Source organism: Solenopsis invicta, chromosome 6 (genome assembly GCF_016802725.1).
Source record: "Solenopsis invicta isolate M01_SB chromosome 6, UNIL_Sinv_3.0, whole genome shotgun sequence".
NCBI lineage: Eukaryota > Metazoa > Arthropoda > Insecta > Hymenoptera > Formicidae > Solenopsis > Solenopsis invicta.
The window spans coordinates 6,483,965-6,494,639 of NC_052669.1; the positions used below are offsets into that span (position 1 = coordinate 6,483,965).

The window sequence follows — 10,675 nt, forward strand, 5'->3', positions numbered from 1 at the left end:
TGATAGCAACTCTCATTGGAATAATGAAACATGCAAAACTCGATCTATGTTCTCATAGACCCGATGTCATTCAGTAAATGCAGTCTAAAAATGCGTAGTGAGAAAATCATCGGACGGGCAACAAACGGTCGGCAGAAACGAAGTGTTACTCTTTGGCCATAAATAACAAACTGTATTTTTATTGATACTATAATACAGAGATCATACAAGTCTCTCTCCTCGATGTAATATCTTAACCCATGCGAAAGAGTTCGGGAACTGTTTGCATCGCAAGGTCGTTTGAGCGTTCGTCTTTTCCTTTCAATATCTTGCAAAGATCCGATTTTAACAGATACGTTTACAAGAAGAAATGGCACGCTTTCTCTCGGCGCGATATTGTCAATAATAATCCTCTACTTACTCCCCGAATCTAAATTGTCTATCTCTAAATAAATGGATCGAAGCGGTATTCCTCTGTCGACGACAAACTACGCGTTAAATACTTTACGATACATCGAATACTTTACTAGAATCACAATGATAATCACATCTGCAGGAAAATTACCTCTGACGTCGAGCTTACATCTACTATTAATTCGTCGACGTTATTTTGTAACGTACTGAGAAAATGCTTCGGTTATGGCAGTGGCGGAACTCTAATGCATCAATCTTATAACCGTTAAAGATTAGCAAGATACAAACTGCTGGCAATTGTTTTTGTGTCAAATTGTAAAAAAGCTTCAAATATGGACAGTATAAATTTCCTTAATCTGCTAAAATATGTAAAAAAAAATGTTTCTTCGTTGATATAATAGGATAGCAAATATCAGTTTCGAATACATGAGATGTGAATAGTAACAGTGGAATGGAAAAATGTATAAAAAAGGATCTATGATACCGTGTATATAGCGGTACTTATGTCGCTATACAGTTAATCACAACAATACTTGATTTCTTTCATACCCGCGGAGTTTCAACAGTGCAAAGTGTATAAGCTTGTCATGCCCATATGGTTTATAATTCGGTCGTCATATGAGACGTTAAGGCTTGGACGCGGGTGGCGTTGCAACTCTTGCACAAGATGTGATCATCCAGAGGATAACAGCCGTGTCCTTCCGAATCGGATGACAGTACTAATCCACAATCCTCGCACTTGTAGCATTGAATGTGGAAACTGCGATCTAGCGCTACCACTCGTATAGTCTCATCCTGACCAGGCTCGGGCATTATAGGCAGTTTACAGACGCAGCAACGTGGAGCGAATTTCCTAGAGCAAAAATGCAAATCAGCTATCAAGATCAAATAATAATTGAACAGAGTGTTTACTATTGGAAGAAATCAGGAAAACTTAGAATTTTAAAGGCACTTCTTTGAAAATCAGATTTTCATGGGATTTTATTACTACTTTTTAAAATTTGATGTTTGAAACTCTAATCTTACATGGAATTTTGAATAAAATCCCTGGGAATTCTCAGAGTATTTTTTTTTACAAAATTGAGTAAACTATAAAGTAAACTTTAAAGAATAAAGACACAATAAACTCACTTGTGGAAACACTGAATACAGTGTATTTGATTCGTAGCATCCACGGTGAACGGTATACCGTCCAAGCTTTGTCCACAGACGACGCAGGTGAAGCATGAGGGATGGTACGGTTTGCCGGTAGCTCTCAATATTCGGTCCAGTATAGGTCTGGTGCAAACGCAGCACTTTTCCAGAGTATTGAGATAGTCCTCTTCGCAATAGGGTTTGCCTTCCAGCGAGTAGAAGGGTTTTCCCTGTAGATTGACCTTGCATACGAAGCAGCAAAAGCAATTTATATGAAAAACCTTGTCCATCGCCGAGCATCCGGTTCCTTCTCCCTCGACCTTGCGCCCGCATTGCGCGCAGATACCATATATATCACTATCTTCGTTGTTATCTTCCATTCCTTGAACTAACAGATCTGTGAGAACGTCGACCTGTAAATAAAATTAGTCGCTTTTATAATACACATACTATTTTACACTTGAGTTCAATCATTTTAGAGTTGTCAATTAATAATCGAAGAAATTGATCTATTATTTTAAATTAAATAAGTTATATTCTAAATAATGTAACAAAGTCAAGCTCGTGTGAGTAATCGATGATAAGAAAGTAAATAACAAAGGCTGTGAAACGAGCAAATTAAGTGGTTAATTAAATCAATATATATTTTATTACGAAAAGCTAAGCATAAATTTAACAAAATTAATATAAGAACAAAAATTTGTGAAATAGACAATTAATAAAACACAAATCTGAACGTGCTTTGTGCTACATCGAGCCTTTATCAGCAATAATTATAACAACCAATGATGACCAAAATTAAAACAAAATGGTAAAAAACAATGTGAAAGACCTATCTAATTTTAGAATGACATCTTAAATATCACCGTGAATTAACAGAATTCGCAAGAGCAAGAGTCCAATTCAAAGATGACACGCAAAAACAAAAATAAATAATTAAATACAATAGAATATTACTTTAGATATAATAATCGAATTAAATAAATATTGATTTTACTTTTACCTTACATTTCAACAAATTTGCACATAGTACAGAATTTTGAGACTCACTTCTTTAACGGGAGACACCTTGCCCTGCGGTTGAGTAGACGCAGCCGAACCGTAGCCGGAGTACATGGAATAATTACAAGACAATTGCGACGGTGGTCTGGGATTAATTGGCTCATATATGGATTCGTACGTCGAACTGGACTGAGAACTCGGGCCGTAAATATCGGCGGGATAGTTGCCCGATGGAAAATCAGTCTGATAGGTGGCACGCCTCAGCTCGCTGTAACTGGATGAGACGGGACTCGGTGGTGGAGGCAGCTCATCAGGAGGCGGTGGAAACGAATTCCCAGGTACGCAGGAAACGTACTCCGACGGTTCCGGCGGTGGTGGCAAATCGTCTGCAAAAAAGAAAATAGGCACCCATATAGATCCATTGATCAAAAGATTGCTACACAGCTAGTCTGAATTTTATATTTTCAAAAATAAGAGAACATTTTTAGACAATTAAAAATTAAATAATAAAATTTTTTTCAATTCTATAATAAATAAAATGAGCTTCAGTGCACAAGATTCTCTTATTATTTATTATATTCTTTTGGTATACATTCTTCTAAACATTGTCAGTTGTTTAATGAAGTTGAAAATGTAATTAAAAGTACAAGAAGCATCAGTACTAAAATGCAGCTAAGACAACTTCAATTAACAATCACATTTTTAGCTTCTTAAAGAGAAGCAAAAACTTTATCAATTTATAATTGTGTGATTATTTACTTGAAATTCATCCACTGTTTGTTTTCCATATTTAGAGAGAGACTTACCAGCCCCATGCGTGGCAGGAACGTTGCAGTACGTATTCTCCGTTTTAGGATTCCACTGAATGTTGCTGTATATGATCTCCTTGTCCATTTCGTATGGATATTCGTACGTGGAGACCACCGTAGGCACCGGCGGTTCTATATTGCTGTAGACCGCGTTTCTGGACGCCCTATTCGCACGATCATCCGCCGGCACGGGTACCTGGGGCGCCGGCATGTTCCCGATATTGGAATAATAGTTCTTCTCATCATATCTATACTTCGGCTCGAACTTCTCCTCCGGTTGGCGCGTGTACAGATTGTCGTTATTTTGATAAATCTTCGACGCCTCCTTGCCATTCGCAGGTACCATTTGTGAAAAGTCATTCTTTATGTCCAGCGGAACGTACGGCGAAGGCGCGTTCATGTACAGATTCGAGGCCTTGTCGCTTGACGTGTTGTTAAGAACCGTGCTGTATGACGGCACGGGCGGAGTCTTTATGGTGTAACTTTGCGGTATCTGGAACAAAACGTATCCGGCGTTAGAATTTCTCATGAACGAGTCTCCGCTTCACACAGAAAAATATTCTTGTGCTAAGAAAAGTGATTACTCAAATTTTTTTTAGTTTCTTTTAAGTAACGGTTACCATTATAAAGAATATTCTCTTGATATTAATTAAAATATATTCATTAATTACTTAAACAATATTTACTTAAAATAAACTTATGTGTACATACAAAAGTATATATTGTAAATTGAATTAAGTAAATATTATTTATTTTAAATATTTCGCAAATTTATTTATCTGCAAATCTATCATAAATTCATTTTAAATTCTAATAATTTAATGCTTTCTCTTCAATCCAGAGAACATTAATACAAAAAATTTAATTTGCCTAATTCATTTTTCTTCAATATAATTTTATAACATTCTTCGAAAGAGTATATAATCATCATTTACTTGAAACAAGTAATACCTACTTAAATTTCTGTGTGTATACATAGAAAAGTATATGCTGTAAACTGGGCTGAGCAAAAAATGCAAAATATAGGTTGTACTTTGTATTTCAAATCAAAAGATTACCAATATTTTGGATTTTATATTTTGTATTTAAAATACTTTTTGCCCAATTCTTTTTTTTTTCAATACATATATGAGTTTATTTAAAATTTGTGATGAATACATTTTAAAACAATTATCAAGAAAATATTCTTTATTAAAAAAATAAATTTGGTAATCGTTTTTCTTGGCAGTAGAATCAAAACTTTCTGCGTGTAAGATCAAAAATCCAAACGTGTATCGTTACCGTGATTGCATCCGTGTTCGGGGGATGCGTGCAAACGGAGAAACACTCTGCATTAGCGTATACATGACAGGTAGAGATAGATAAGATAAGATTCAACAATAAGAAGCTTAGGATTCACCTGAGGCTGCGATTTCTTCGGCTTCGGCGGCACCGCAGGCCCGATCTTCTTGCCGGGTTTGACGGCACCCTTGGCCGCCTCATCGCCGATCTGCAGGCTCGCAATCTGCTGTTCCAAATTGCCCACGTTCGACATCCTCCTGCGCGACAACGACAGGTTAAGTTACCCGAGAGGTCCGCACTCTGGCTAGCGATCGCGTAACTCTTTTCCTAGGACGGAAATGCGAAAAATGTAAACTTTCACCATTAAAGTACAAATAGAGAATTTTTTCACCTTTCACGCTCAAGGGAAAAAAGTTGCGTGAACGCTACCCTGGTTTTTTCCCTGGCGCGCGACGCCGCCTTTGATCGTCAGTCCTACCTGACACGAGTCACCAGTTCCGGGAAGTTCGTGCACAAGCCGCGGTGATCCCGGCGCAAGGTAGCTCGCCTGAAGGATCAAGCGGGATCCAGGTGGATCCAGGAGGCCACTCGGACCCGATCGAACCTCCTGCGACTGCCTGCGACTTTGACAGCAGTCGCGTAGCGTAATGGCAACGACCCTGCACTGTTCTGCACGCGCACCTCGAGCACGACGTCCGCACTTTCTGCACTCGAGAGAGAAAGAAGGAGAAAAGAGGACCGTATCCGGGAGCCCGTTCTCTCTAGAAAGAGAGAGAAAGAGCGAGAGAAAGTTAAGAGGGGAAGCCGGGGAAGCGTGGAAGGCGCGACGTGCGACTGCAAAAAGAAAAAAAAACAGATCTCATGACTCACGGCGCGAGACGTGCCGAGCTGTCATTATCGCTTTGATGACGCTTACTCTTTGTCACAGGGCAGGTACAGCGACACGGCCTCCTCGACTCGTCGATGATCCCCCGATGGAAAGGGCTCGATAGGCTCTCTTCTGGACGCTCACTCTCGCTCGCTCACCTCGCGCCGCGACGATTCGGGGCGTGAACGCGACTGCACGGGACCCTAGCTCTTATCGGTGACGGGATGAAAGTCGCGTTATCTCCGCACCACACCCTCTCGCGACCTGTGCGCGGCTCGATCCGGCTCGACAGGTCTTGGCCTCGTGCGAGCGAGAACAAGCGCCGCTGATATGACGATTCCCTGGGATGACGTACTCTACGAATCAGGTTCCCGAGCGAAGCACTTCTCTCCCGAGTACAAGCCAGTACAAGCCAATACAAGCTCATGCCCGTCCAGACACCCGCGAGTACAACTACGGCGAACACGCGCGATGATCAGCGATGATTGCGTGTGGACCGTGTCCGGTATCCGCCTCCCGCGCCGGTGAGACCATGGACCAGTTCGGTACGAACGGGTAGGGGACCGTGCGTGAGATGTATGACGCATTCACGTGACACTTACGCTTCAAAAAGAAGTGTTTAATATCTACGTTTCAAAACATTATAATCAGGATGGTGCCGTACCATTTCAAAATTATATCTATGTATTGTTTGATTGTTACGTTTACACGAATCTTTTTCATGTACAGATTATATGAAGTCGAAGAGTTACACAATACATTCCGATTAATCCGCTCGACAATCTATTCTTCGTCCCTATCTGCAACGTTAAAGCGTGCCGTCAAACGTTAATAATAATTATCTATTAATAATAACAATTAATAATAATCTATTAATAATAATAAAATGTTAATAATATATTTTCTATAATATATAGAACTGCGCGAAAGAAATAACTCAGAATTATCAGTTACATGTCAGTAGCTAGTTCAAATTTCTCTGTAAAAGTTCTTATCAAAGATAAAGATACACTTACTGCAAGATAAAATGTTTCTTATTGACTAAAATTAGAAGCATGCTGTAATACGAATAGAAAGTGGCAGCTTATTTCTCGACATCTCACGCACATAAAAAAAATCATCGTGTTCAAAGATATTATAATATATATTATGATATAATAAAACGACATGTAACAAATATATAATAAAACGATAAGATCGCAATTATTTATGTGGAACGCTGCTTGATATACTATATTTGTTTCTAGCGTGAAGGACACATCTTAGCTGTTATAGCTATATTTTAGCTTCGTCGGCTAATTCTTTATCTGCGTGTATGTGCTTACGACAAAATTTTCGTAATAAATGAATTCGTACACGTGTATGAGAGACTTTGGACTTTTGACTCTTTGACACTGTTCTTGACTCGCGGGGATTTTCGGAAACTTATATTATTTATCAATTGCCAATAACAAGATGAGTTAAGTGCCAGAAAACGTTAAACGTTCATCATGAGACTATGCAACAACTCATCTTCCATCAGTCGATGCTTTCTCAGTGTTTCGAGTTTTCCTCATTTCCGGGATTACCAGGCTGATTCATAACTTCTCATTATTCAATGTCTGCGTAATTTACCGAATGCATTTCGTCCAAGCGAGCTTACTGAGGCTCGATCAAAACTACAATCAGAAATAAAGGAAGGTAATTTTTATAAAGATCACTTAAGAACAATTTTATAAAAATCACTAGTTTAAAAATGATTTGAGAGATATTGTTTAATTCCTTTGACATTGGATTTCATTAAATGCTTGTGTCTTTAAGATCTGAATTAAAAATAAATTTTCAATTTATTTTTAATTCCGGTCTTAAAGACACAAGCCTTTAATGAAGTCCAATGTCAAAGTTTAAAACATTTTTTTATGCATATGTCCTATATGGAAAATAATTTTATTTTATTTATTTATTTTTTTTGATTGATTGAAATAGACATTTTAGTTTTCTTTTAGTTTATTTCAATAACTGCCTAAAGAGTTTATAAAAAATAAGATGAGCTAGGTAGTTCTTATTCAGGCACCTTATAATATGTGTCATTCCCATAAATTCTCTCATATCCTTCGATAAAATGATTGTTACATAAAATTAACCTGGTCTTTTTATTTATCGTTCACTTGTTTTTCTTTCGTGCACCTTTGCTTGTATTGTGTCACATTTAAAACTATTGCGCAATTGCGGTCGATTTGCATTTCGTATTTTATCTTCTCGCGAAAAACTGGCTGAAAACAATAACTTTCGTGCGTTATTACAGCGCTATATCGTACTTTATATTGTTTTATACAAGACATAAATCGAACTTGATAAATATTGTATAATTTCTCTCTACTTTCTACGAAAACAAGTAGATTAATAAAACACGTAATTGCATACGTGCAATAGCATTATCATGCTACTTATTTTGTCGCAATTATAAAGCTTTCTGTCGCTTCATTTTTTTCAAAAATTCACTTTGCCATTTAATTAATTATTCCGTTATCTTGAAAAATTCACCTGTATTAATTGTATAATCTTCCTACACGACGGGATGATTAATCATAATACGTCTTCATTATTTATCTGTACGTGACTTATTTATCTCTGCGTTTGTATAAACTATTTAAGCTCCAGCGTTCAACACAGCGAGATAAATTGGAAAAATTAGACTTTTTCAGTATCTAATCACGAAACATTCAAATAGCGATGGATATCGAATTACGTGGCAATTGACGAGCGAGACATTATCTTGTCATGCTATCAAGTAAAGTATACATATTTTGGAAGATGTCGCCTTTAATGAGGGCGCTTTTGTTTCTTATCTCACTGATTGTGAATTATAGCCGATTTTTTGTTTGATATCTGAAGATAATAGAGAGTGAATGATATCTAAAAATAATAGGAAAGATTATATCTTTGAGATATATTTTGTTGGGAAACTTTTACTACGGAGAGGTAACGATACATAGGCCTGGTTTTTCATTATCTGATTAACTTATGGTTAAACTTAACTGATGTTTTAACCAATGAGCTTCACCTATGACATCATCATGGATAAAGCTCATTGGATAAAACATCAGGTTAAGTTTAACCATAAGTTAATCGGATAATGAAAAACCGGGCCTTATAGCCCTGCCGCAAATTTACTTTAGAACACTATAGAAATGTCTATAGTTCTGAATGTGTTTTTTGAAACAGGTATTACATATACGGAATGGGATTCTCCTTATACAACTTTTATAATTTTTAATAAGGTAATACGTATGTTCATTACCTTATTAAAAATTATAAAAGTCATGTAAGGAGAACCCGATTCTGTATATTTTTCTATAGAAAAAATATCTATAGTTCTGAATGTGTTTTTTCAAACAGGCATTGCATATACGGAATGGGGTTCTCCTTAAATGACTTTTATAATTTTTAATAAGGTAATGAACATACGTATTACCTTATTAAAAATTATAAAAGTTGTATAAGGAGAACTCCATTCCGTATATGCAATACCTGTTTCAAAAAACACATTTAGAACTATAGACATTTCTATAGTGTTCTAAAGTAAATTTGCGGCAGGGAGGATATTCAAGATAGGCTTAACCCTCAGCTGACACACTATGACCCGGTTTTTCGTTATCCGGTTAACTTGTGGTTAAACTTAACCTGATGTTTTATCCAATGAGCTTCACTCATAATGATGCCATAGGTGAAGCTCATTGGTTAAAACATCAGGTTAAGTTTAACCACAAGTTAACCGGATAATGAAAAACCGGGCGTATGCTGGATTCGATATCTTGCCACATACATAGAAAAAAAAAATAGTATCAAATTAACAATTTATTGTTTCATATATAAGCAAGAATATAAAATTTTCCTGGTAGAATTTACGAAGAAAAGAATTTTCTTTAGGTAAGCAAAATTATGTCTGTTTAAGATTATAAATTCTTCCAAGAAGATTTTATATTCTTATATATGAAACAATGAATTGCTGACTTAATAATAATTTTTTTCTGTGTATAGATGTACCCGATCATTTTCAATTGCGTATATCTCCTAATGCATAGAATTTGAACAATTTTTTTCTTTAATCGACACGCTAGAAAATCAGGAAGAAAACTAAATAGGTGCGGAAATCGAAAAGTTGAATATATTCAAAGTATTCAGAACAGAAGGAGCGAACGATTTATGAATATCAAGCATTTTTGTAGAACAGCCTGGGTGTACGATACTGTGTGTCAGCTGAGGGTTAAATATAATTTAAGACACATCATTAACAATAACTTATAAGAATGTGTTGTACTTTCCTTCATTCCATTCTAGTGACATTGTGACACTATTGTTAGATCATTTTCAAGCATGTAGATTTTCCTGGTTTGAAATTCCGAATTTAAAATTGTAGGAATTGTTGGAATCGAATTTCTTGAAATTCCTGAAACAATAATCTCTTTTCTGATAATATTCCTCCCCTCCCCCCCATAATATTTATCGATTTTCGTGCACTTGTATGTACAATTTCAATCTCACAGGATTTTAAAATAGGTTGTAAAAATATACGTCGCCATTTAATTGCTGTATTAATTTAATTTGTCTGCAATTTTTCGTTCCATTCTTTGATGATACGTGCGCGATAATATGCTGTTACATGTTTAACTGTCGACTGCCAATTGTGTCGAATGTCATAGAATTTGCAGTATTCCAGAACTATAATATGATACGTGTGTGAATTACGATACGTGCGCGGAAAACGCTTCATAATGAGATTGGGGACGGGAGGATGAAGGACGCGCTCGTTGGTAGCGATAAACCCGGGGATCTCCCAGGATCGTGTCACGGCCTCTTTTCGTGAACCAAGACACGCGTGCAGACCTGTTAGAAATATTTTTCTTTTGTAATACCTGACGTCATCCGCGCGCTCAGTGACGTAACTAGGATTGCGTTCGCTTTGCCACTCACAACGCTTGTAAGCATCGCTTATCCTTGTTAAATATTTGACTAGCAACAAAGATAAAGCGACGACCTGAATTAAAGTCTTGAAAAGCATCATTTATATTCAATTAAAATGTCGCAATTTTGTAAAAATTAGGTTACATTCCGACTGGCTCCGAAATTTTGCTCCGCTACGCCCCTGGCAGCCACTGTCCCCCTCCAGCAGCTCTAATCTGCTACTATTTTATACTATTCAGCCAAG

General features: G+C 36.9%; 1 protein-coding gene across 7 annotated transcripts; it reads right to left on the reverse strand.

Annotated features, from left to right (window-relative positions):
• Positions 1 to 159: 159 nt before the first annotated feature.
• Positions 160 to 6,291, reverse strand: LOC105194190 (lipoma-preferred partner homolog). 7 transcript variants are annotated; one of them, XM_039450894.1, is made up of 7 exons: positions 5,536 to 6,291; positions 5,098 to 5,453; positions 4,738 to 4,876; positions 3,336 to 3,807; positions 2,578 to 2,915; positions 1,525 to 1,940; positions 160 to 1,246 (listed from the first exon to the last, which is right to left on the reverse strand). In XM_039450894.1, the coding sequence occupies exons 3-7, from the start codon at positions 4,870 to 4,872 to the stop codon at positions 994 to 996; spliced, it is 1,614 nt and encodes a 537-aa protein (XP_039306828.1). In that variant the 5' UTR covers positions 4,873 to 4,876; positions 5,098 to 5,453; positions 5,536 to 6,291; the 3' UTR covers positions 160 to 993. The 7 variants fall into 7 exon arrangements, with proteins under 7 accessions (XP_039306828.1, XP_011157265.1, XP_025992118.1 ...); XM_011158963.3 differs by having other exon boundaries at positions 3,336 to 3,831; positions 5,536 to 6,289; XM_026136333.2 differs by having other exon boundaries at positions 4,738 to 4,946; positions 5,536 to 6,288.
• Between the last annotated feature and the right edge of the window lie 4,384 nt (positions 6,292 to 10,675).

Bases quoted from the DNA above. Each gene is read 5' to 3' on its own strand.
- LOC105194190 (XM_011158963.3), bottom strand. From the start codon at position 4,872: ATGTCGAACGTGGGCAATTTGGAACAGCAGATTGCGAGCCTGCAGATC. The intron at 3,832-4,737 runs GTGAATCCTAAG...GTTTTGTTCCAG, and splicing joins CGAAGAAATCGCAGCCTCAG to ATACCGCAAAGTTACACCAT. The intron at 2,916-3,335 runs GTAAGTCTCTCT...TCTTTTTTGCAG, and splicing joins TCCTGCCACGCATGGGGCTG to ACGATTTGCCACCACCGCCG.